Source organism: Amborella trichopoda, chromosome 13, assembly GCF_054954075.1.
Source record: "Amborella trichopoda isolate Santa Cruz 75 chromosome 13, AtrichopodaSantaCruz75HAP2 v2.0, whole genome shotgun sequence".
NCBI lineage: Eukaryota > Viridiplantae > Streptophyta > Magnoliopsida > Amborellales > Amborellaceae > Amborella > Amborella trichopoda.
Window position 1 is genome coordinate 16,558,016 of NC_142348.1, and position 26,698 is coordinate 16,584,713.

Consider the following 26,698-nt stretch of genomic DNA (forward strand, 5'->3'; position numbering starts at 1 on the left):
ACTTGTGGAGTATAGGACTATGCAGGGTTCTGTTCTGCTCGTAGCTATGCTTATATTTGCAGGTGATGGAGCGGAAATTTGTTCATGTCTTAACTCCATCAACGACTTCGGATGGCAACATTGGAGCTCATGCCATTCATCTTCTTGCTTTGAAAGAGGTATGCAATGTCTCCTGTATTTTTATGATGCTAGAAAATGCTTAAAAATAATCTGCTCTTAAAGTACTATTTGTTTTTTTGCTCTATTGATGATGCAATAATCATGATCCTTAATGTTTTCTTCAAAAGGTCATTAAAGCATTTTTTGGGAAGCTTAATGATGCTATGATACTAGTTATTGATGTCATGGACTCGGTGAATTATGTCACATTCATCAGCCCTTCCTAATCAGTGCCATATGTGCATCTATTTTTCAAATTCAAGATACTTCTATGATAATTCTGGTTTATGTTTTAACCTGCATTATATTCTTATCTTCAGGGATGTTCCGGCCCATATGGTGGCAGTTCACCTGTTTATGGATTTGCCTTCCTGGATTGTGCTGCTTTGAAATTTTGGGTTGGTTCGTAAAGCGATGATGCTTCTTCTTCTTCAGCATTGGGAGCTTTGCTGATGCATGCGAGTGACTTGACTTTCATCCATATTGCTTTTCATGAGCTTTTCAGAAATGTGTGCGGTTGACTTCTTCTTTTGTGTTTCAGGTTTCCCCTAAAGAAGTGTTGTATGAAAATGAAGGTGAACTTCTTACTGTTGTTTCTTGATTAAGTTGATGAGATCTAGTTTATTAGATGTAGTCCTGAATATTCGTTTGGTGCAGGCTCTTGAAACAAACTCAGCAAGCACTTAAAGATTTGCTTCAACAGGTAAAATTTTCAAATGAATATCTCATATTGAAAGTTATATGGAAGAATTTCCTCATGATAATTGTACCTCCTGGTTTATACTGACAAATTTTGAGGCAGGAAGCTTGCTTGTAGCCTGTATGAATGTTTTCCTCAAATCATTTATTTGATTTCTGCTTCCTAATGTAGCATCAGTGGTCAACTAATCATTATTATAAAAAAATTAGCAAAATTACTAACCAAATGAGATGCATCTGCGATGCAAACTATGGAAGAAAACTTTTTCAGTGTCCCTGTAAATTGATTAGTAGGAACCTCATTGGCTGACCAGTACTTGCTCACTTGAGCCCTGACTAACAAATAGAGATCATCATATCCTATTCTAAGAAATTTCAAGGACCTTATAATTGATGCAAACCAGTTTTCTTTACACAAGTGTGCTCAGTTTTCAAGCTTTAATGGCAAGGTGGATGGGGATAAACTGATATATTGCATACATGAGCTGATGGAGAACATAAACTGCCATTACCTTTAGAGTTGATAAAGAGAATTGAATGACATAGAAGAAACCCACAAAATACGTACGCATACTAGATGATTATTGCCTCCTTATATCATGCCATTACTTAGGGCTGCCCATTATGAAGAAAGGTTCAGTAAATTTGAGATCAATGGCTTCATATGCCCCCTTGCAATTGAAATGGATCCTATTGTGATAATGTTGCAGTTGACTATATTTTATATAATTATTCAAGGTGATTTTTCACATTGCGTTGCTTGTATTTGCTGTTTCAAGGATTCTTGGAAGATGTGATAATTCTAGTTGCAGTGCGTACTCAACTTCTTAGGGTTCTGCTGGCTGTCAATAATCAATTTAGTGGAACTTATAGATGATGGCTTTTTTCCTTTGTTCTTGCTATGGTTCCATTGAAGAACTCTTTGGGCTTATCTAGACAAATTTTTTGGTAATTGATGTGGACCATTGTGAATGGGTGACATGATTTATATGTTATCAATCCAGGTGATTTTTAGACAGTGTTAAGATGAATACTCCTCTGATTTCAGAATGTGTTCATTGTTTTCATTTTGGTTTCACATGCAGGTTCCACCTCTTTACTGTTGGGCCCTGTTCTACCAGGGACATAGTTCGCAGATGCCTCTGAAGTTGAAAAGTTGATACAATCAAAGCACTATTTGAAGGATCCTGTAACCCTTGCACTTCTGCTTTCGTTGACATCAAGCACCCGGAGCTTGCAATTAGTGCCCTCGGGGGACTTGGTTTGTCACCTATCTAGGTTGATGGTGAGCCCATTTGGCCATGTTGTTCTAAATTTTCACTCATACTAGTTGTAAATTTATTTTTACCGATACAGACAGCTCTGATGCCAGCTAGATGATGTTTTAAGAAATGGAGATGTTGCACCCTATGACATTTATGCAAGATGTCTACAAATGGATGGATGGCCGAACTCTTGAGCTTTTTAATAATAATGCTGATGGTGGGAAAGTGGGTAACTTTTAACAGTCTCCATAATTTAAATTTGTTTTGAAGGTTGAATTATTCTGGAAATTTCAAAAACATTTTTCCACAATCGTCGGGGAAGGTTAAACTTTCTCGTCTTGTTTGCCTTTCAGCCACACTGTTGAATTATATTGATAGTTGCATTACTCCATCTGGCAAACGGCTGCTAAGAAACTGGATTTGCCATCCCCTACAGAATATTGAAGAAATTAATATGGTGGAAAATCTCATGAAGCATGTGGATATGAATATATCCTCATTACACAGCCTTTGCGCAAACTTCCTGACCTTGAAAGGCTGATGGGCCGGGTTAAATCTATCGTCCGGTCATCAGATGTACTGTCCTTGCCCTTGGTTGGAAAAAAGGTACAGAAACAATATGTAAGTATTATTGAAAGTTTTGTGAAAGAAGACCTATATGATCTTTTGTCGGGGAAATACAATTTTTTTTAAAAATAATAATCACCTCTTATAATTTTAACAATAAGATCACTCACAGTTGGATTTATTACAAACAATAGAAATTCTAAAAATAAATAACACATCAATAAAATAAATCTCAACTAATTGATGTCATTCATACAACCTAATACTATGTTTGAAAGTATAAAATAAAAGAACAAACAAATAAAAGAAAAGATGCTGGAAATTACCTCAATCAGGTATTTTACACTCCACACCGAGTCACCACATCTAATGGCGCGGGATTTGTGGTTAAGCTTCAATCTCGAACTGGGATAGCTGATTTTGGCCAAACTATGTAACCATCCCTTAAAATCTCTACTAAACCTTAACCTCAAAATTAACTTGGGCCCCTTTTAATTTTTTCAACCCTTAAAATTAATTTAGTTTCCTCCCATATAAATATGTTAGGAGAGGACCTGTAATCCACAAATTGGGATTGCGACCCTTTGGCTTATCGGCCAGATTTTGGTGACTCGCTAATGAGTCCCTGCTTAGATTAACACTGGGTCGGTTTGATAAAGCAAGTGTGCTCTGTAGTCCACAGTTGAAGGTGTAGTACCCCGTGATCGTTGATAGAATTCTTGAATCATATGGATATTTTTCCCATCATATTAATTTAATTGTGTTCATTTTATTATTGAAATGATTTTAGTTTTATTATTTGATTTTTTATGAATCTTTCAATATTTTAATTATGATTTTATGACTTATAAAAATACAGTTATTGATTTTACAAAGTTGTAAAAATTCAAATATATATTAATTCGTTTTATTTAATTTTAAAACTTTTTTATAAAATTTTATGGGAGCCCAAAGTACATATGGGCTCACCATGTGGCATGTGGGTGGGGGCCCAAATGTGCCACAAAAGGGTGGCACGCCCCACCCTTTTGGATTCTCTTTAATGGCTTTGTGTTCAAGACTTTAAGTTAAGGTAAGTTTGATTTGTGGCATGTGGTCAAATCTTGGAAGGGAAATATTGACCATCACTTTATTTGTTTTATAGCAAGTTTGTTTTAAAGGGATATGATCAATTTGAATAGGTAGTAAATATTGACCTTATCTTATTTATATTTGGTAGTATTTATTTATTTGATAATATTTGATAATATCCTTATGAAATACGTGATTTGGATCATGTAATTTTATGGAATGCATGATATTTATTTTATTTAAATATATTGATGGGAAAATAGTTTAAGGAAAGGGAGATAATGGTTCAAGCACCTTCCATAATGTTGATGGCTCATCGATGGAATGGATGGTTTAGATCTCTTACCCCATAAGTCACCTTGATCAACGGTTTAGATTCAATCTCATGAAAGAGGCAAATTATGGGAAAACCCTAAGAAACCTTAAACCTAAATATCCACTATAAATAGGGGTGCTCTCCCCCCAATCTCTACACAACCTCTCCCTCTCTAGGCATAAGCTCCAACCTCATCAAGGGCTAACCTAAAACCTTCATCGATTAATTCTTTATGCTCAGGTATCTTGGGTTTTCCAACCGTCTGACCTAGATTGATAAGCACAGTTCGGTATAAGTAAACATCATTTGCCTAATATGGTCCTTGAGGGACAATACTCCCACTGAGTTTATGTTTCACTATAATGAAAGTATTTCAATACACACTCAAAAGGCCTTTAAAGGCCACATAAACCCAACATTTTGGAAGTCATATTTTTGTTATTTCATAGTGTTTCGGTCACCAGTTGGGTGAATGGTTTTTCATTCTTATACAATCTTACTATAACCTTGAGTATGGACTACTGAAATTTCAGTTACTTAGTGAACTGTTTGCCTTGATGTTCTTATGTGGTATCTTAAAAAGTTGGGTTTCCAAAATCGATGATTCTTCATGGGATGGAGGTCGGTTGGAACTAATGTTCGCAAAACTGGCCGATCTAACCACTAACTGCTAACCGCCCAATTAGATCGGAACCTGGTAGTGGCCGGTTTCGGTTTTGAGTGGTCTTGGTGATCAATCGATTTCTTAAAGTTTAAATAGCATACTACTTCACATTTATAACAAATATTTTAGAATGGTGTATTGGTTAGCGCTGGCGACTATACTTTATACGAATCGCGGTTGAAATCCCACCATCAACGGTTTTCTTTTTAAACATTGGTGTGATTCATTTTCTTTTTAAACATTGGTGTGGTTCATTTTAACAATTCTAAGAATTCATTACATTGGTAAGAAGTTCAAAACATTTACTTGCCCACATGAATCAAACTTGAAAGTTCTTGTAAAAGCAATAATTTGCTATTAAACCCACTAACCAATGCACCATATACTATTTAGTTGCGTATTAGATCTATTAACCGATATGTCATTTACTACGTATTTACAAAATGAATGGTCTATATTGTATATAACTTAATTTTTTTTCCATTTTCTTTTAAAAAAGAGTTGGTGAAGTCGATTTTTTAATACTATTTTAATATTATTTACATTATGGTAAAGATTAAAAAACATTGTGGTCATTGATACTCACTTTTATACTTTCCCATCTTTTTCAGAAAATTTTAAAAATACCCCTAGGCACAATTCGATTCGTTAAAATCCATTTTTTTCAATAATTTTCAATTTCATTTGAGTGTGTTTTGTTTTAATCACATTCTTTATATGTTTTTCACATTTTAGTAGTTTTGTTTTTGTATCTTTGTCAATACTTTTTTGATCGTTTGGGACTTGTCCGGTTAGAGCGGTTTAATCGGCCGGTTTACCAGTTAGACAGGTTAAATCGCTTCCAGGCCCATGTCTGGTTAACCGTTCCAGTTTGATTTTACGAACACTGGTTGGAACTATATTGCTACATTTTGGTTTCTCGTGACACTAAGACATGATTGTGTGTTTTTTGGGTAGGAAGTTCCCATTATTGATTCTGAGCCTATGTATATGTTGAGTCATTCGCGAGTTTTGAACTTCTATGTGTGCAGCTGGTTGCACGGTTTTTTTGTGTCTTTTAGGCTTTCACTGCTTCTGAAGATTCAGTTAAAGATCTGCTTTCTTTGAGCCGATGTGGGACAAATTTTATCTGCATAATCTTGCTCATGAATAGTCTCTTTGTGTTTTTTATCTTATTGCGAGATTTTCTGGATGGCTGGTTTAGATGTTCCCTTTTTTTATTCTCATGGTGTTCCTAATTTTATTGGGATCACGGCACAACATGTGTTGTTTCTCCCAGTGGAAAAGATTTTTGGAATTTTTGTACAAATATTTTACATCCAACAATTCATAGGTGCTGAAGCTTTTTCTTTTGCATGTTACAATTTTCAGCGGTTGTCTTTGCATGTGTTTCAGGTGAAAGTGTTTGGATCTCTCATAAAAGGCCTCCGAATTGGGATTGGGATGGACCTGTTGAAAGTCTTATTGGTGTTCTCAACTAGCAAACTTCTTGGCTCCTTCATTGCTTAATGGCACTAAAAATCTTGATGTCCTTCTTACTCAATTGGAAGCTGCTTTTGATGATGATTTTCCTCATTTCCAGGTTGGTTTAGTAAGATTATTCTTCATAACCTAATCTTTTGAAGACACTCCCCGTTAAATTATGCATTTAATGCAGATTTGCTAAGTTATACTACCAGCCATGCATATGCTTCTAATCTCAGGTGGGTTGTTAGTTAAAGGGGGTAGATATATGCATGCATACTTTCCAGAAATGTTTTTGCCACAAAGGTTTAGTTTGAATATAAATGCTTACACGCATAAGCTCTCCATGTCGAATACTTTCCTGAAATGTTAAAACTTATTCGTAACAAATAATGAAGGAAGGATTTTGTTCGACATAGACCTCGACTAGATTCAATAACAGAACAAAGTGCATAGAATAACAACAGCAGGATTGATGAGTAACCTTGTTGCTTCATTCGATTAGTTTCAAAATATTGGTGATGTTTTCCTGATATTTCTGTGGAATTGGCTTCACTTTGTGACGGCAAAGACTTGAGGCTGAGTCTAACTGACGATCATTACACTGTGTACCATTGTTATATCTATTTAGGTGGGCTTTATAGGTTCTAATGGAATTCCTTCTTACTCCCCATCTTTTTTATTTGCACTTATTTTCTCTCCTAAAAACTGGCCCTTGTTTCTTTGATCTGTCTTTTAAGTAAATCAGGAAGTTGACAAGTTCTCAAAAATAAAGATGTGGAAGTACCTTTTTTATTCAACAAACTATTACACAACAAATCGCAATTTTTTGCTTATGAAATAATTAACATCAATGTTCAACTGATAAAAAATAGAAAATGACTTGTGTAACATTTGGACTATTATATTTTTTTTATGCTTATATTTATACTGCGTGGTTTGTTATATTTAGACTGTTCCCTTATTTTTCTGGTGCATCTTTTCAATTTGTTTTGGATTCCATCTTTAGTTGAATATTTCTTCTTTAAATGTGGAAACAAGAATCCCGGAGTAATTAGTTGGGGTGGATGATCCAGATCGCCGATCCATTTTTTTAAGCCTTGGTTGTATCGTCTCCAATTAAAATACGATTTTTTCAAAAAATCTCCGATTTTTTGAAATACATTTGGAACTCCGATTTTTACAAAAGATCTTCAAAAAATCATGACTTTTTAATGGAGCCGATTTAAATCCGTATTTTATCTTTTTTCAAAAAAAGATTTTCAAAAAAACTTTTTCCTATAACTTTATTTCTTCATTAACTTAATATTATCAAATTTTGATCTAAAGATAAATGCCCTAACAGTGGGAGTAAATTAATATTCTTGATTTAACAAAAAATTCCATCAAGAATTCACCAATGAGTTATCTTAAAAAAAGTATAAAAAAACTACAAGCAATATATTCCTAAAAAAAAAAAAAATACATTCATACATTTCAAAATAATAGGCAAAATTAGAAGAACAACGTAATAAAAAATCTATTTTTTTTTTACTTTAAACCCATAATGTCCTTGTAAAGAGTGAGAGAGAGAATCATACTAAAGATTTAGGTAGCTATTCATTCAAATTTTCTTGAGCATTTTTTTTTTTTGTAAAAAGAATTTTAATTAATTTTATATATATTTTTATATTTTATTGGTGTATACAACATAGCATTTTGGATGGAATATTATTTCACATATTTGGGTATTTGTGTGTTTTTTTTTAATTAGCCTCAATCTTATATTGAGGGTGTTTTTTTGTTTTAGAAATAATCGTATACCTTGGTTTACAGTTCTTATTATTTATTCATTAGTTCTTGTGTTTAGTATTGTTGTTGTTTCATTTTATGCATGTAATAGATTTACAATATGTTTTGTGATGCGACAATAAAGTAAGTATTGTTATTATATTTATTTAAAATTACAACAAAAAATTGTTAAGTATTATTCTAATGTCATTCGTAAGGCTATAAAATTATTGTTTAGTGACTTTAGCATACCTATACAATAATTACAAATCATAATCTTATATTTTATCGTCTTTACATATTCGATTTTTTCATTACATTTTTTTGAACCAAATATGAAATATTCACGATTTTATAGCTTACTTTATTTTTTGGCGATCTAATTTTTTGACCTGATTTTTTCCGGACTTTTTTGAAATAAAATCAATTTATTGCCTATGTTTTGGTGTGCCGATCTTTTATTATCCCCGGACTTGTTGACTATGGTTGTACCACAACATTCCGTATTACACACCCTTAATAAATAAGATTACGTAAATGCCCTTCACAGTTGTCCCTTATTTCATGAATGAAAGCACGCTTCGGATATTTGTTTCTCACCCCCTCCCATTTCTCACCCCCTCCCACCAACCATCCCTCTCATCTTCCCAAACATAATAAACCAATCCATACCTGCTATTTTTGTTCAATTTTTTCCATTGCTTCCTTTATTTATTCCTTGCCTTTACATAAAAAGTTTGGTTTTACATGGTGGGAAACACACTGTAAATGTGAGTCCGCCCTCCCCAAATCCAAAATTGCGTGTCTAGATCAAATCTTCGTGAAGAAAGCACTTTCGGCAAAAAAAATCTCCACAATGGTTTTAAAATCAATTTTCAACACCAACAATAAAGTTCGAACTAAAAAAATGGTACAGATTTTGTGGATATGTGAACATTTAATAGGGGTAAAATGGACGGTTTAGATGATTTGTTACAATATATACTATTTTTAGAGTTCAAAATCTTATGTTTTTTACAACCATAATGTTCACGCCAAGATGATTGATAAAATGGTTTTTCAATGCTTGAATTATAATGTTCGATGAGTAATGAGGTGAAAATTTACTTATTTTGATAAGGCTGCAGCTACCAAACCATTGTCCATAATAAATTGCTATGGTTTTTAATTTGAAATAAAAAAAAAAGAAGGAGAAATAAAGATTGAGCTTTAGTAATAGTTTATTTTGAACTTTTTTAGCTCTATTTATTTATTGAGATTGTATACAATGAGACTATTTACCTTTGATACAAGGTGGTCACAATTATTTATTGAAAAAGTATAGAATGAGACCATTTACCTTTGAAACAAAGTGGTCACAATAATATTGACCATTGAATATGAAATTGGGTGGCTGTAATTATTCTATTGATGAAGCTCAAACTTCAAATTTTTTTTTTTCGAACTTTGTGATACATCCAAACTATCAAATTTTTACATCAAATGGTTGTAAAGAATTGTGACCACTTTATATCAAAAGTAAATGGTTTCATTGTATATAATCTCTTACTTATTATCATCCCATGTAAAATTTGATAGCCACTTAATTTTACTTCTAATGGTCAAGATTGATTGTGACCACCTTATACTTAAAATAAATGGTCTCATTCTATACTTCTACTTATTTTAATACTGTATTGACCGTCAAATTTATATTTTTGAATCACCAATTCGTAGATCTAACATGTAAAGGGATTCATAGTAATCGATGCGTTTCGCACCATAAATCCTTTGAAAACTAGGGCAGACGAATGAGACAATTCCTCAAGAAATACTTTTTTAAAAAATTATATTAATCAAAGGGGTTAATGCCTTTGCCACCCTCCATTAAGGGTGGCAATGGTCCGGGTGGCTCGGTCCCTAAAACTTAGGTTCTAGGCCAAAAATGTGGCGTCAAGGCCAGGCCAGGGCTAGAGCCTGCTTGATTCGGACTAGTGATGCTCTTGTTAGCTTTATTTTTCTTAAAAAAAAAATCTATCGGCTTTGCTCTAATAGGATCAGGGTGGGGCCTAGGTTAGGGCCATCTTGGCCTAGTCTGGGCACGGGCCAGCCCTAAAGGGAATAGGTTTGGGCTTGAGCCAGGGCCAGGGCTGGCTCTGCCCGTTGCCCGCCGTACCCTCCATTCCTGCTGCTAACATGTCAAAAAATAAATAAATTAATAATTATTAATTTCATAATATTAAAAGTATAGTAAGGTCATTCCTCATAATTATCGAAGTCTTCTTTTTTTTCTTTTTTTCAAAGCCATCTCCTTAGTCGTTGGAGATTGCATTGGGGTATGGCCCACATTACCCCCACATTACTACGTGTCATAATATAATCTAGTCCAGCAACTCGATACAACCCATTCTCGCCTACTTATCGTTATTAATCACCTTAATACTTGCTCTAATATCCTATAAACCATGCCTTTAAGTTTTAATAATTACGGTTTGTGCCTCCACCCACTCCATTCCCACCCTCTAGTCAACGACTCCTGACCTTCTTTAGTAATTATTAATTTTAGGAAAATAGTTGGATAGAGCTGCATCCCTATTAAAATAAGTAAAGCTTTACTTCATAATTCATCAAAAATTACAATTCAAGCATTGAAAATTTTTTAGAGCGATATCTCAGCATGAACATTATGGTTGTAAAAAAAAATTAAGATTTTAAGCTCTAAAGTTGTGTATATTGTAGTAAATTATCTAGACCATCAATTTTACCTTTAAAATAAGTGCTCATTAATCTACAAGATTTGTACTATATTTTGAGTTTCAAATTTTATTATCAGTGTTGGAAACTTATTATAGATCCATCATGGATATTTCCATTGCCGAAAGTACTTTTTTGAGAATTTGAAATGTGGGTTTTATTTTGTTTTCATAAAACCTAGGCCTTATAGAAACTTCATCGGTTACTAAATTAAGTCTAATTTTAATATGGATAGTTTTGGTTAATGAGAAAAATATCTCTACCTTTTATTTTTGCCATCTATTTCTCAATAGACCTCAAATATTTAAATTATTCCTATCAACATAAAATCCTGATCTTTTCTATTTTCCCATTTATGTTTCATGCATCTCCCTCTAAATTAGGTCCCTCATTTTCTCGCTTCTCTTTTTTTTCTCTCTCCAATACACAAGTTGAGATTTGAGTTTTCCTTGCATCGCTCTCTAATACACAAATTGAGGTTTGGGTTTTCCTTGAAAGACGCGCATCCTAGCCCTTTTCGAGAACAAGTTTTGCAATGTCCTTTTTCCTCAAGCACCAAAGAAAAACCCGTGACTGTGTATGTAGGGTTTGCAACAAAAGTGGGAAAAGATCTAGCATCATATCCAAGGTGAGAGCTGTGTGGTACTGTTGACAAAGAAAGAATAACTCAGAAGGAGATGCCAAATGTGAAGCCATTTGATTTTTGGAAAGAGTGTCTTGGCAAAATTGGAACACATTGTTATTGTTATATACCATAGCCACCACTGCCATTACTACAAGCACCATGATTGCACTCTCTACGAAAGACCTTAATTTTTCTATTGTCAAGATTTCGAAACCCTAAAGAAAAACCTTAGTTTTTCTATTGTCAAGATTTCAAAAAATAAAGCTCTTTAAACTACAGAAAATTGAAATTAAAGAGAGCTCTAGGGTTTGTAAGTCAAATGGGGTTCATCTTGAAGCTCTTAATAGGAAATTGAAAATTGAAGCCGTTTCTAGTGGCCTCCTCTATATTGAAATTGGGGAGAATTTTCGATGTTTAGAGAGAGAAACGGAGAGGCGGAGTTTTTAGAGAGAGTGAGAGACGAGATATACGGAGTTTTTTGAGAGTTAGAAATGGAGTCATTTTATAGATTTTGTAGGGCATGTATGGTGAAAGGGCCTAATGGTCGAAAGATAGAAACTTTGGGCTTCTTGATAGGAAACCAAAAGTGTACGGAGATATTTTCATTAATTATATTAACCTTTTTAGTTATTACTGATTTCTGCTTGATAAATTTGACTTTCAATTGACCGTTATAAGAACCCGGGATCCCCGCTCTCTTGGTTACCCGTCTTGTGCTGTTCTTCTCCTCTCGATTAGATTTTTCATAGCAATTGTTTTTGGAGAGAATATTTCTCTTTTTCTCTTTCTGGCCATGGCTCTTCTTCAAGACCTCATTAGCCTGAACCTCTCTGATTCAACAGAGAAGATCATTGCAGAGTACATATGGTATTCAAGCCATTGACATCTCTGTTTTTTCTATGGTTTTTTCTTTAGTAGTTTTTTTAATGATATTCTTATTTTCTGCTAATAATTTTTGAAAAAAAATTATGTGGGTTTTTGCAGGATTGGTGGATCTGGCCTGGACATGAGAAGCAAAGCAAGGGTAAGTTTATTTTCTCCTTGATGTTTCTTATTTTTTATATGTTGTTTTTTCTCTCTCTTTTCTAACGTTATTTATTTATTTGCTTTTTTTGTTGGTATTTATTTATTTATATATTTTTGGGTTAGACTTTGTCTGGTCCTGTATCTGACTCACGCAAGCTACCTAAGTGGAATTATGATGGATCAAGCACAGGCCAAGCTCCTGGAGATGATAGTGAAGTCATCCTTTAGTAAGATTCATACTCGTTTTTTTTTTTTCAGATTTTTTTTTGTTATTTGCCGTTTGTTATTTACCCATAAAAAGATTTATTTGTTATAGGTTATATATTTTATGTTTTTAATTATTCTTATTTGCCTTATTTCTTTTGTATAACAGTCCTCAGGCTGTATTCAAGGACCCATTCAGGAGGGGAAACAATATTCTGGTAAGTTATCTTAATTGGGTTTTCTTTTTTTATTTATTTTCTATTAATCATGTGCATATATGATATTCCTTGAAATATCTTTTGTGATTAATTAATTTTCATTAGTAAATGATTTATTTCCTTAGTCCATCTGTTGTTTTGTTTTGTTTTCAATGATATATATTTTCTTGGGATTTTTTAAAGGTTATGTGTGATGCTTACACCCCTGGAGGAGGGCCAATCCCAACTAATAAAAGGTTTAATGCTGCCAAAATTTTTAGCCATCCAGATGTTGCAGCTGAAGTACCATGGTAAGAAAAATGAATACCTCCTCCTGTACCTTTTTCTTTTTCTCCCTTGTAACTTTTTATTGCTCTTATTTATTCCTTTCTTTTTTTAGAAATTCTTTTGTCACTCATGTGGGTATTCATTACTATTACACATTTACCTCTAGTTTTTGTCTTTTTGTTGAGATCTTAGAAAATATGGAGTACCCCAGTTTTCTAGATGAAAGAGTAAATAAAATCATTATTTTTAATTTTTTGGTCTTACAAAATTCATTAAGGGATTATTCTTGTTAATTAAGGTATTCTAGAGAAGAATAGTAAAATTCAGAGGAAAAAATTCTCTTGAAATAATGTTCTTTTGTGGAACACTAAGAACATGGGTGTCTTAGGTACTTTTTGAAAAGCCAAGGGAAAAGTTTGATGTTTTGGTTAAATCACAAGAAAAAAGTAGTTATATTTTATAGTCAAGATTAATATTTTAATTTTTTATTTATTTACTTTTCTATAATTTTTATGCAGGTATGGTATTGAACAAGAGTACACTCTCTTGCGGAAAGATGTTAACTGGCCTCTTGGTTGGCCAGTGGGTGGCTTTCCTGGACCTCAGGTATCGTTTAAATTAGATTTTTTTTCTTGATATTATTACAACCATTTTTATTGTTTTTGGGTAAGCAATAGTTCATTTTTTTGATTTTGTTTTCTATAAAAAGACTGAAATATCAATAAGATTGGTGAAAATCAGGGGAATTGTCATGATTATTCGCTATTAATTCTTTGATTTTTATTTATTTATTTGGTAATGCATATTGGATTGTCAAACAAACCATAGAGAAGTACATTATCAAAGGATGATGATATATTTAATGATCTTTGAATTTTGATCAGGGCCCCTACTACTGCGGAGTTGGTGCCGACAAGGCTTTTGGCCGAGATATCGTGGATGCTCACTACAAGGCTTGCCTCTATGCTGGTATTAATATTAGTGGTATCAATGGAGAGGTTATGCCTGGGCAGGTAATTTCGTGCTCATATTTTCAGCGACTTTTTCCTCATCTTAGTTTCATTGTTTTCCGTTAAAGAACTGCAATTCACACTTTAATTTAGACTATATTCAGGTATGTATTTATTTCAACCCCAATTAGCTGGGATTGATAGTTAACTCTTTCTTTTATTGATTTAAAATGGTCCAAAATTTTGTCATGGTGCATCGTCTGTATAAAAATTGGTGTATGTGTAACAAAATGCAGACCATGATTCAAAATACAGTATTGATGGGGGAGAGGGATCTACTTTTGTAGAACCAATCAACCAATCCATATGAGCATTTTTCATTTTTCTTTGGGTTGCTGTTTTCTTATTAGCAATAATAACTGTGATAGTTCTTATGGGACCTAAAATACCATATTTTGCTGTATTCTTTCGACAGTGGGAATTCCAAGTCGGTCCTGCTGTTGGGATCTCAGCTGGTGATGAAATATGGGTTGCACGTTATATTCTCGAGGTACCAAATGTTTTCTTTACCGAATTTCAGTTTGTTTATTTTTTCCCTGTTCATAAATTAGGATACTTGGTAACGATTCCTTTGGTTTTCAAAATTGACTTGCAATATTAACTTTTCTGGGTTTTAAAAATTTGGGGAAATTCAGAGGATCACTGAGATTGCAGGAGTTGTTGTGTCCTTCGACCCAAAGCCCATCCCGGTTAGTTGAAAACCTTATACTTTAATTTTGATTTGTAATCATAAAAATACATTAGAAGCCATAATAGATGTGCTTGTAATATCCCATATCTGTACTGATGGGAAATGCAGGGTGATTGGAATGGAGCTGGTGCTCACACAAACTACAGGTTGGTTGCCATTTATTTGTACTTCTTTTCTCGAAGTTTCTAGTAACACTTTTGAAATTTCATCAAGTAAATTATACACAAGTGCACAAAACTTAAAAAATTCAGAAAGTTTCAATTTGATGGATTTTGAAAAATGTCTCGTTATGTAACATGCTTCTTGAAAGACACCCCTTAACAATTTCTGAAAAATGGATATAAATGTTTATTTGTACCCTATCTTCGAACTACTAAAGCTTACATGCCAACACTCATGTAACCCTATTTTGTCTATTTTTTCAAAGTACAAACTAATCTTAAAATTCATAATTGCTGACATATTGTTACTGCACTTATCTGTATATTTTCCTTTTGGATTTGTATATTAAGCTTCAAGGCCGGAATCAAAGGTGTTCTGTATAGAGGGTTGATATAAACTGTAACGAGAATTGGAAGTTCCATGAACTCCTTGCGAACCCCAGCATATATGTAAAAACCCTTTTATTTCCATGATATCTATATTAAGTTAATGTATCATAATGTCATATCTGTTTCTGAAAAGCTAATATCAAACAACTAGGTTCCCTTTTTATTTATTGATCTGACTTTCTCCCTTTCTTATCAATAATTTTGCCTAACATTTGTCCTCTCTGTCTCTCTAATTTTTTTTTCTCAGTACTAAGTCTATGAGGGAAGATGGTGGTATTGATGTGATTAAGAAAGCAATTGAGAAGTTGGGATTGCGACACAAGGAACACATTTCTGCCTATGGTGAGGGCAACGAGAGGCGCTTGACTGGTCACCATGAGACTGCAGACATCAACACTTTCTCTTGGGTAATTTCTTTTTCTTTTTTCTCTATAAATTTTTCTAAGAAGAGAAAGCAATTACAGTAATCATATTTATTGGGACCATAATTTATTCACTCAATCAACCTTTGTTTATTTGTTGAATAAGGATCCTTGTTCAATGCTCTGATTAATCAATTAATTCTTGATTGTTGCTGTTGTTTTCTTGTTTGTTTTTTCTTTTGCAGGGTGTTGCTAACCGTGGTGCTTCAGTTCGTGTCGGCCGTGATACTGAGAAGGATGGCAAAGGTTAGAATTATTTTCCCTTATTTCTTTTTGGTATATAAATTTGAAATATTCTAGAATTTGTGAAATGCTCCTCCCTTTACACTCCTTTTTTTTGCCAGATTACAAACATTTCTATGAATTACATGAAAAATAGAATTATTTTCCCTTATTTCTTTTTGGGATATAAATTTGAAATATTCTAGAATTTGTGAAATGCTCCTCCCTTTATACTCCTTTTTTTTCCAGATTACAAACATTTCTATGAATTACATGAAAAATATGCATGAAAGACGTAGTTTCAATAAGTTTAGTTTTTTTATGGGAAAATAAAAATGACAGTTTCGTAGTCTTGTCTCTCTCTTAGTTCTCTTTTATGTGTGACCCTCGAGCCTCTTCTTTGTTAAAACTTGCACCTCAGTTTAATTTCTATGACTGGATATGTGGCCCTCATACTTCTATTTTGTCATTCTATTTTCACTTCTTAGTAGAACTCTTTCTTTGCTTGATCTTAATTTTAAAATTTTGTGATATGGTGTTTGTGTTTTTATTTGACAGGGTATTTTGAGGACAGGAGACCTGCATCCAACATGGATCCTTATGTGGTCACCTCCATGATCGCTGAAACGACTATTCTGTGGAAACCATAATCATGCAAAAGAAATGGAGAGTACATAATCATGAGAGAGAGAGAGAGAGAGAGAGAGAGAGAGAGAGAGAGAGAGAGAGAGATTATTTGAAAACTTCATTGTTGGATTGCTTATTTAAGTCTTGCGATGGCTAGGCTCCATGGATTGGCATGTGGTTTTGGTTTTATCTTTTCTTCAATTATTCTGTCTTTATATATAGTCATTGTTTATAAATAAAAGGATTATATATTTCATGTCCTCTCTTTGCTGGCATGGACATGTCTGGTTTTTCTGTAGAATTTAAAAATCCAGATAAGACATAATTAGTAAATAAGCCCACGTTGCCTTGCATGGGGCTCATATTATTGACAAGGGAGAGAGACTTGTTAAATTGAATTATTGAACAAGTTAAGTTGACAAATTAGCTTGAAGTAATAGATATCAAATCTACATCGTCCAATTAAAATTGACGTGGTGAACAACGATTTTTATAAAGTTGCACTGGTAACATACCAATATATCCTTCCGAAAGTTTGTTAAATTTTTTCAATGACTTGAAAAAGTAAAAATACCTCCAACTGTAATTTGGGAAGTGCTTTATTGAAAAAATAAAAATAACTCCAACTGTAATTTGGGAAGTGTTCATAAACCATTTGGAACGCAAATATTTGTGGGTATGTTTCCCTTTGCAAAACTTTGTAACAATAACGAGCCCAAATAATAGAACTTGGGCAGCCAGCTTAATGGTGAGGTAGCATAAGGGTGATACATAATACCTAGACATCAAAGAGCCACCTATCTTGCTCGTGAATTATAGCCTTCATGTTCTCAAGCAGTGCACTATTCCTGTCATCTCTCTCTTGGACTGGCTTTCAGGGAACAGCTTAGTATTTCTTCAAGTTTTAGACAGCGATGATATTAGTTGACCAGGGGAGCGAGAAGTATGGGAGATGTCTAGTGTTTCTCTGTGTTGTGAGAGAGATGATGCTGTCCCGGCTAGTCTGTATTGTATGAATCCAGAGAAGCCCCCAAGAGGAAGAAATGGTGAAGAGTAAAAGAATACTTAATCTAAAAAAAATTAAGTATTGCTTTTCATGCATGGTGAAAAGTTTTTCATCTCTATTTTCTTATTTATATGGATTTTATGTATTTTTTCGAGCAGATCAGATGGAACTAGGCTTAAGTTTTGATGGATTTTTTTGCAAATTTCACGTTTTCCTTACTTAAGTTCATTCCTCTAAGGAAATTTGAAATTGTTTTGGAACTTCAGCAAGGAAGGGGGACCACTGTCTTAGTATTGGTCCTGGTGTTTTCTCTGGACTGGGATTTTTTCTTGGGTCTCTCGCTTTTGTAGAAGGTCTTTTAAGCTCTTTCTCAATGAAAAATTTAGAGAGAGATAGAGAGGTGATTAGAACGCCTTTTAAGCTCTTTCCCAGTGAAAAATTTAGAGAAAGACAACTAGAAGGCCTTTTAAGCTTTTTCTCAGTAAAAAATTTATAAAGAGACGGAGAGAGAGGTGATTTGGCTGAGAAGAAATAAAACGTTCTCTTAAGAGGGAGGTGTAAATTGGGGAGATAGAAGAGAATTGTATACTCTGAAAAGAGACAGAGGGTGTAGGGCAATGGGTTACGGGAAGAGGTGGAGAGAGAAGATGTGAAACAACTTGAGAGCTAGAGAGAGAAAGAAAGAAAAAAAAAAAAAGGAAAAGTTTAGAAAAGGACAAAGGATATCGGGGTTCTCAGTCCTTTAAGTTTATTTTGTCGTTTACCATCTATATAGATTAACGGTGTACACAGCCGCAGCGCAACTTCAATAAAAAGGGTTGCAGCCAAACTTCAATAAAAAGGTTGCAGTCAAACTTCAATAAAAAAAGGGACTTCAACAAAAATGTTTGCAGCCAAACTTCAATAAAAAGGTTGCAGTCAAACTTCAATAAAAAAAGGGACTTCAACAAAAATGTTTGCAGCCAAATTTCAATAACGGTGTACACAGCCGCAGCCTAAGCCTAATTTCAATAAAAAGGGTTGCAGCCAAACTTCAATAAAAAGGTTGCAGTCAAACTTCAATAAAAAAGTGATTTCAACAAAAATGGTTGCAGCCAAACTTCAATAAAAAGAGCAGCAGCCAAACTTCAATGAAAAAGCACTTCAATAAAAAAGGGTTGCAGCCAAACTTCAATTTCAATAAAAAGGGTACCAGTCAAACTTCAATTTCAATAAAAAGGGTACCAGTCAAACTTCAATAAAAAGGGACTTCAATAAAAAGGGTAGCAGCCAAATTTCAATAAAAAAGGACTTCAATAAAAAGGGTTGCGGACATATATATATATATATATATATATATATATATATATATATATATAGAAAAGTACTACAAAACGTTTATAGGTAAAAATGAACAGTGATTTTGTCTACCCTCATCATCATTCAAACATCATCGTATAGTCATAGTTGTCTAGTAGTGTTTCAATTTTTATTTTTTTTAATAATCAGAACAATTTGAAATTTAAAACATATGTACATCTTAAGGAGGCGCACCTTAATAAAAATATGAAACAAATAATTCGTAAAACATAAATCGATCAAAATACCTCTGAAAATTTATGGAGGTATTTTGATCAATTTATATTTTGTGAATTATTTTTTTCATATTTTTATTGGATGTGCATCACTAAGATGTACACACGTTCCAAATTTCAAGTAATTTGAATTTGTATAAAAAAATGAAAATTGAAACATTACCGAACAACTGTGACCGTACAATGAAGTTTGAATAGTGATGAGGGTAAGCAAAATCACGGTTCATTATTGATTATGTTGCTATTTTGCTTTGCTTGATAGAGAGAGATTATTTGAAAACTTCATTGTTGGATTGCTTATTTAAGTGGCAAAGTTCCAAGGATTGGGATGTGGTTTAGGTTTTATCTTTTCTTCCTTTGTGCTGTCTTTATATATAGTCATTGATTATAAATAAAAGGATTATATATTTTGTGTCTCTTTACTCGCATGGACACGTCTGGTTTTCTTTTGTAGAACTTGAAAATCCAGATAAGACATAATTAGTAAATAAACCCAAATTGGCTTGTTTGGGGCTCATATTGACAAGTGAGAGATATTTGTTAAGTTGAATTATTGAACAAGTTAAGTTGACAAATTAGCCACCAAATCTATATCGTCCAACTAAAATAGACATGGTGGACAACAACTTCTATATAGTTACCCCGGTAACATGGCAATATAATATTCCGAAAGTTTGTGAAAATTTTGTCAGTGACTTGAGAAAATAAAAATACCTTCAACTGTTAGTTGGGAAGTGCTCACAATATTTGGAACCCAAATATTTGTGGGTATGTTTTCCTTTGCAAAATTTTGTAACAATAACGAACCAAATAATAGAACTTGGGCACCCAGCGTAATGGTGAGGGAGCATAAGGGTGCTACACAATACAACCTTGTCATGGTTAAAAAACAAAAAGCTTTTCAACAATAGTTGGATGTTGCGGATGGGAACTGTGGGCTGTCATGGTCTAAATATTGTTCGGGCTTTTTGGTGTAGCAAAGTACAAAGCGAGTATTGTCTAGTATAGGCTAGACATCGAAGAGCCACCTATCTTGCTCGTGAATTATAGCCTTCATGTTCTCAAGCAGTGCACTATCTCTCTCTTGGACCGGCTTTCAGTGAACAACTTGGTGTTCTTTCAAGTTTTAGATGTCCAGTGTTTCTGTGTTGAGAGAGAGAGATGATGCTGTCCCGGCTATTGTATGTATTTTTATGAATCCAGTGATGCCTCAAGAGGAAGAAATGGTGAAGAGTAAAAGAATACTTGGTCTAAAAAAAATTAGTATTGCTTTTCATACATGGTGAAGAGTTTATCATCTCTATTTTCTTATTTATATGGATTTTATATATTTTTTCGAGCAGATCAGATAGAACTAGGCCTAAGTTTTGATGGATTTTTCTGCAAATTTTACGTTTCTCTCACTAAAGCTCATTTCTCTTTGAAAATTTGAAATTGTTTTGGAGCTTCAGCAAGGATTGGGGTTACTGTTTCAGTATTGGTCCTAGTGTTTTCTCTGGATTGGGACCTTTTTCTTGGGTCTCTGGTGTTTGTAGAAGGCCTTTTAAGCTCTTATCCAATGAAAAGTTTAGAGAGAAACGGAGAGAGAGGTGATTTGGCTGAGAGAAAATAGGACGTTCTCTTAAGTGGGAGGTGTAAATTGGGGAGATAGAAGAGAATTGCGTACTCTGAAATGAGACAGAGGGTTTAGGGCAATGGGTTACGGGAAGAGCTGGAGAGAGAAGGTGATACAAATCTGATAAAACAACTTGGGAGCAACGGAGAAACGAGAGAGAGAGAACGAAATGAAAAAAAAACAAAAAAAGTTTAGACAGGACAAATGATATCGTGGCTCCCAATCCTTTAAGTTTATTTTGTTGGGTACCATCTATATAGGCAGCCCAACTTCAATAAAAAAGGTTGCAGCCCGATAGAAACTGCATCATATATATATAAATAAAACTAAAGGGTTGCAGCCTTATAGAAACTATTGCATTAACTATATATATATATATATATAAAAGAAAAATTACAAAAAAATATCAAAAATAGACTTTCTAAGTAATTTACCCCAACTTAAACTTTTTCCATAAAAATCATGTTTCCTAGCAAATACCCTAATACAATTTTTTTTTATACAAATACCCTTCCCTTACATAAGGGATCATTTTTAGAAGAGGGCGGTCCGGCGTTTGGAAGAGGCAGTCCCGTGATTATTTTGCTGGAATGGGCGGTCCGGTGTTTCATTGTGGCAGTTCAGGGATTATGCTATTGGAGAAACGGTGATTATTTTGCTAGAATGGGTGGTCCGGTGTTTCATTGTGGCAGTTCGGGGATTATGTTATTGGAGAAATGGGCAGTCCGACATTTTGAAAGGGATTATGTTATTGGAGAAATGGGCAGTCCGACATTTTGAAAGGCCAGTCAGGAGTTTTGATGTAGTGGTACGACATTTTGAAGGGGCATTCCGCCATTTTAGGGTGGCGGTCTTGAAGTGCATAGTCCGGCGTTGTACAAGTGCGGTGCGGTCTAGTATTTTGAAAGGGCATTTCGGAGTTTTGGCGAGGCGGTACGACATTTTGAAGGGGCAGTCCACCATTTTAATGTGGCGGTCCGGTGTTTTGAAGTGCGCAGTTTGCTTTTGTACAAGTGCGGTGCGACGTTTCTTTTTATTGGGATCCGAAAATAATTTGTTATATATAAGAATGGTATTTTTGTCCAAAAAAATGAATGTTTTGTATTGAAACATGTTTTTTGGATGGAAGTTGCTAGGAAAAGTTAGGTTGGGGTAAATTGATTAGAAAGTTTATTTTTGGGGATTTTATGCAATTTTCCTATATATATATATATATATGAGAAAATTTTATATAGAGCTAAGGCTCTAAATAATCAAATTTGAGCCTACCTTAAAATTTTCACTAGAAGAGGCTGTTTTCATGCTCAAATGTCCTCAAATTGATCATCTCAACATCAAGATACATGGACATGAGAAAAAAATGGATTTCAAGTTTTGGAAATAGTGTATTTTATAACGCACATTTTGACCGTCAATTTTCAAGATTTTCAAGTTTACATAGATCTCTTGATCGACACTATTTTTGAAGCTATAAACTTTATAAATGAACATAAAAATTTAAGGCTATCACAAAGGTTCCAATATTGAAACCACATTTCTCGACTCTATTTGATGCCAGGCTCTAATTGGATCGCCTTCCTCAATTGGATCGCCTGCCCCATTTCTTCATTAGAAAGAATGCCACAGAAATCGCATCAAAATTGAAGGAACTCAATTAAATAGAAAGCAAGTTTCAAATTGTCCAACAATTAGAGGTGCATTAGATGAAACTCCCACTGCAAAACTTGTTGGAAATTTTATTTTTTGAAATATTTAATTTCAACAAAAAGAAGCCTTTTATTTCCTCATAATTTAGAGTCATTCAGTATTATTAACCAAAAAAAACTCTATAATGTAATTTTCCATAGCTTTTTGTTTAATTGTCATCCCTTTTCTTCATACCATATCAACTAAAATTTAATGTAGCATAAAAACCTCAGCCAACTATTTTCCAAACTTAACATATATTCTCTTTTGTTGGAACAGTTTGTACACTCATATTGTCTTTTATTGGAACAGTTTGGGCTCTCTCTCTCTCTCTCTCTCTCTCTCTGCGTGCGGATTGGAGGGAGGGAGGAGGGAAGGGTGAAAGATTGTGCGCATTGAATATCTTAACTGATGTTTTCATTTAATACGGAAACGGTAGTTTAATATAGGAGAATTATCACAAATATACTTTAATTTTTGTTTATTTAGAAAAAAAAAACCTTCAGCTTTCATAAACCTCAACCACATTATTTTTTTTCAATTTTGATCATTTTTTTTATAAACCTCACCCACACCATTTTTTTTCAATTTTGATCATTTTTTTTATCAAAATAATATGCGGCATTTTAAATACCTTAAAACCTAAACCATGTTATACAGTATTTATGTTATACGCTTAAAAACTAAACCATGTTATATGACATTTTAAATACAGTAAAAAGTATACCATATTATACGGCATTTTAAATGTCGTAAACCTTTTTCTCCTTATATTTATCTCTTTCATCTCTCTAATTTTTTTTTATGTTTATCTCTTCTTTCTTTCTAATTTTTTTATATTTATCAACTCAACAAATGCAATTCCAACATGATCAAATGGGCATCAGAGCAACCCCAGATCAGTCATAAAAGATCACACAAGTTCTAAGGCAGCAGTAGAGACTGTTCCGAAATTCCATCTGTTGTTGGACAGGGGCAAAACAATCCTTTTTTACCCATTTTTAGAATTTATTTTAATTCAATTAAATTGTAAATATTATCAATTTAGCTAGTTTTTGGGCATACACCCATGTTTAGGCCTAATTCTATATAAACATGCAAAACCTAATTGTAACAGCCCTGGTTCATTTTACACATTGATCAATAAAGCTTCAATTTTTACCTTGAGTTCGTGGGTGCATCTTAGAGAGAGAAAGACGAGAGAGAAGAAAAGGGTTGGTATCCTTCGATAAGGTAAGTTTCTCTCTCCTGCTCTTTCTCTCTCATCTCTATTCCTCTTTTCTCTCTTATCCTTAACTATCATCTCTATCTCTCTTTCTCTCTCCTCTTTTCTCTCTTTCTATCTCTTCTCTCTTTATCTATCTTTCCTTTTTCTTCTATTGTTTTATAATTCCACACATTGTTAAGTAAGGGCAAAACAATCATTTTTTACCTATTTTTAGAATTTCTTTTAATTCAATTAAATCTTAATTTTCAGCAATTAGGTCTAATTTTGATCAATCTACCCTTGTTTGGGCACAATTGTATATAAACAAGCACTGTGTCATGGTGAGAGGACTCCCAACGCTCAATTCATTCCTTGAGGATTCAATAAAATTTCCATTCTTGCTTGAGCCTGTGAGTACGTTTTGGAGAGAGAGAGAGGAGAGAGAAGAAAAAGGGCAGTGCCCTTCGAGTAGGTAACTCTCTCTCCTCCCCACTCTCTCTCTTCTTCTCTCTTTCTTTCTCCTCCCCTCTCTCTCTTCTTCTCACTTTCTCTATTTCTCTCTCTTCTTTCTCTCTCTTTCTCTCTCTCTTTCATTCTCTCGTCATCTCTATCTCTTTCTCTCTCATCTTCTCTTCTTGTCTCTATCTTATTCCGTCAACTGGCGAGACCTAACGCCGGTTGGTCTTCTTTATCTTCTTTTATCAACTGGAGAGACTTAGCGCCGATTTGTCTTCTCTATCTTCTTCTGTCAACTGGTGAGAACTAGAGCCGGTTGGTCTTTTCTACCTTCTTCTGTCAACTGGAGAGACTTAGCACCGGTTGGTCTTCTCTATCTTCTTCTATCAACTGGTGAGCCTAGCTCCAGTTGGTCTTTTTTATCTTCTTCTATCAACTGGCAAGGCCTAGCGCTGGTTGGCCTCCTCTCTCTTCTTCTATCAGTCGACGAGACCTAGAGCCAGCTAGTCTTCTCTCTCTGCTTCTATCAATCAGCGAGACCTAACACCGGTTGGTCTTCTCTCTCTTCTTCTATCAGTTAACGAGACCTAGCACCGGTTGGTCTTCTCTCTTCTCTTCTATCAGTCGGTGAGACCTAGCGTAGATTGGTCTTCTCTCTCATCTTTTATCAGCCGACAAGACCTAATGTTGGTTGATATTCTCTCTCCTCTTCTATCAGTCGATGAGACCTAGCATCGGTTGGTCTTCTCTCTCTTCTTCTATCAGTCGACGAGGCCTAGCATGGATTGGTCTTTTCTCTCTTCTTCTATCAGTCGACGAGGCCTAGCATGGATTGGTCTTTTCTCTCTTCTTCTATTAGTCAGTGAGACTTAGCATCGGTTGGTCTTCTTTTACGAAGATTTTGTAACTTTGGACTTTTTACCAAAATCTGGAATTTCGATGCCGAAATTTGCAGCCATTTTATTGGCTTTGTGTGCAAAATCTGATCGTTCATCATGTACGTGATTTGGACCAAAGGTAGCCCTAAACGTTACTCACATGATGGAACTGGTCTCATGTCAATCCGATGCGCGACGCCATGATTCGACCACTTGAGCGAGGCGTGTCTCTGTTGATTTTCTGTAACTTTCTTCACAAATCAACAACTTATCTCTTGTTTTTGTCCTTGTTTGGGTGTTGTCATAGATCATTCCACATATCAAAATACTCCTCATGACAAGACGAACACGCTCGCAAAATTTGAGCGTGATCCGACTCGAGACGAATGAGATATGGACCTTGAAAGTCATTGCACAAGACAACGCTTTAATGGAGTCTAGTTGCAGGGTGGCAACATGGGAATAGTGTGCAGCTCCTCCTCTTTCAATATTTTGCCGATAACTTCTTCTTTGAGCGCCTGTTTGGCTGAATTTAACACCTGGGGGTTTGAGCTGAAATTTGACACCGAGAGATTGATTTTTCTGAAATTTGTTTCTTTATCTATACTACCTTGAACATGTCGGATTGCGACGAAACTTGGCAGATGGATTTTTGTAGTGCTTAGGAGGATTTTCGTGGATAATTCTGAGACTATCGAGAATTCCACTGTATGTCAGGCTTTATTGACCGGCTTCCTCTTTATTCCGCATCAGGGACCCAAGGTGCTGAAAAATGACTTCAAACAGCTTGCCCCACTGATTGTTGTGCTTCGAGAGAAGCGAGAAGGACAACATTAGGAAAATTTCTTTCGGTTTTATTACTTTTTTCTTTCGAGCCACACCATGTGAATGCCAAGGAGACTCACATAATGCTGCAACTAGGATTCTCAGACGTTTGGTTGCAATGTACAAGTCAATTCTTAGAGACTTTAGGGGGAGAAGAGACTGTTTTGGGGGATCCTCTCAAAGTCCGAACCCTCGCGTGGACTGTTTGTAATTTTGACAGCGGTTGATTTTGTACGGACCTCGTTGGTCAGAATCAGGCCTGTCTGATAGTCGAGTGCCATGTCAAAGGGTATTTTTCCCATTTTATCTGAGTTTGTTTGTATCCTCTAGTGTTGGTCCACGTTTCGAGGATTTTGTTTTGTTTGTTTTGGATGGTCTGCTAAAGGACCTTATGTAGGCGTCATCTACATTGTGCACCAGATATTCCTTGGCGAGCAGGGTACCTCAGTTTATCAAGGTGACCTACTTTGGGTATAACCCCTGCCTACTGCTTTGCAGTTTCAACAATCATGATACCTCTCTTCTTTGTCCGAGGCGACCCTTGATGATCAATCCTAATTGTTACATCACAGGTCCAAAGTCATGGCTGACTTATCCTTCTTGAGGAACCTTTAGCATTTTGAAGTGTGTTAGTGACCTTGCTGGAATAATGCTCTTCCTCATAAGAATTGTCTCACCATCTTGGCGAGTTTTCTGACCTTCAAGTCCTTTTTTTTGTAAATGGACTCAGGCTATCTTAATCTTTTCCTTGAAGATCGTATTTTTGAGGTCCTGACATTGTGTCACCATGGATTTTTCTTTTTGAGTGTGGGTGAAACCACCTGTGGAGGTGAATGGTGCATCAACTTGTCTAATTGATCCAAGCGTCCTTTACGGATTT

General features: G+C 34.6%; 1 protein-coding gene and 1 pseudogene across 4 annotated transcripts; both read left to right on the forward strand.

The window, feature by feature from the left end:
* The first annotated feature begins 17 nt into the window (after positions 1-17).
* On the forward strand, positions 18-2,143 carry LOC148779053 (DNA mismatch repair protein MSH7-like; annotated as a pseudogene). The gene is made up of 5 exons (XR_016047329.1): positions 18-158; positions 480-617; positions 701-734; positions 817-862; positions 1,944-2,143. The product of XR_016047329.1 is annotated as a DNA mismatch repair protein MSH7-like (transcript).
* A 107-nt stretch (positions 2,144-2,250) lies between these two features.
* LOC18433902 (glutamine synthetase nodule isozyme) lies at positions 2,251-16,832 on the forward strand. 3 transcript variants are annotated; one of them, XM_088855484.1, is made up of 15 exons: positions 2,251-2,348; positions 2,560-2,744; positions 6,137-6,323; positions 12,318-12,357; positions 12,483-12,586; positions 12,733-12,781; positions 12,965-13,071; positions 13,567-13,654; positions 13,933-14,061; positions 14,474-14,548; positions 14,694-14,747; positions 14,858-14,895; positions 15,548-15,707; positions 15,908-15,968; positions 16,503-16,832. In XM_088855484.1, the coding sequence occupies exons 3-15, from the start codon at positions 6,250-6,252 to the stop codon at positions 16,592-16,594; spliced, it is 1,071 nt and encodes a 356-aa protein (XP_088711610.1). In that variant the 5' UTR covers positions 2,251-2,348; positions 2,560-2,744; positions 6,137-6,249; the 3' UTR covers positions 16,595-16,832. The 3 variants fall into 3 exon arrangements, with proteins under 3 accessions (XP_088711610.1, XP_020522650.1, XP_006844043.1); XM_020666991.2 differs by lacking the exons at positions 2,251-2,348; positions 2,560-2,744; positions 6,137-6,323 and adding an exon at positions 11,020-11,336; XM_006843980.4 differs by lacking the exons at positions 2,251-2,348; positions 2,560-2,744; positions 6,137-6,323 and adding an exon at positions 12,038-12,200.
* Positions 16,833-26,698: the final 9,866 nt, after the last annotated feature.

Excerpts from the sequence above, each read along its gene's own strand:
- LOC18433902 (XM_088855484.1), top strand. The coding sequence starts at position 6,250 with ATGGCACTAAAAATCTTGATGTCCTTCTTACTCAATTGGAAGCTGCTT. Across the intron at positions 14,062-14,473 it reads GAGAGGTTATGCCTGGGCAG|TGGGAATTCCAAGTCGGTCC; the intron begins GTAATTTCGTGC and ends TTCTTTCGACAG. Across the intron at positions 14,896-15,547 it reads GGTGCTCACACAAACTACAG|TACTAAGTCTATGAGGGAAG; the intron begins GTTGGTTGCCAT and ends TTTTTTTCTCAG.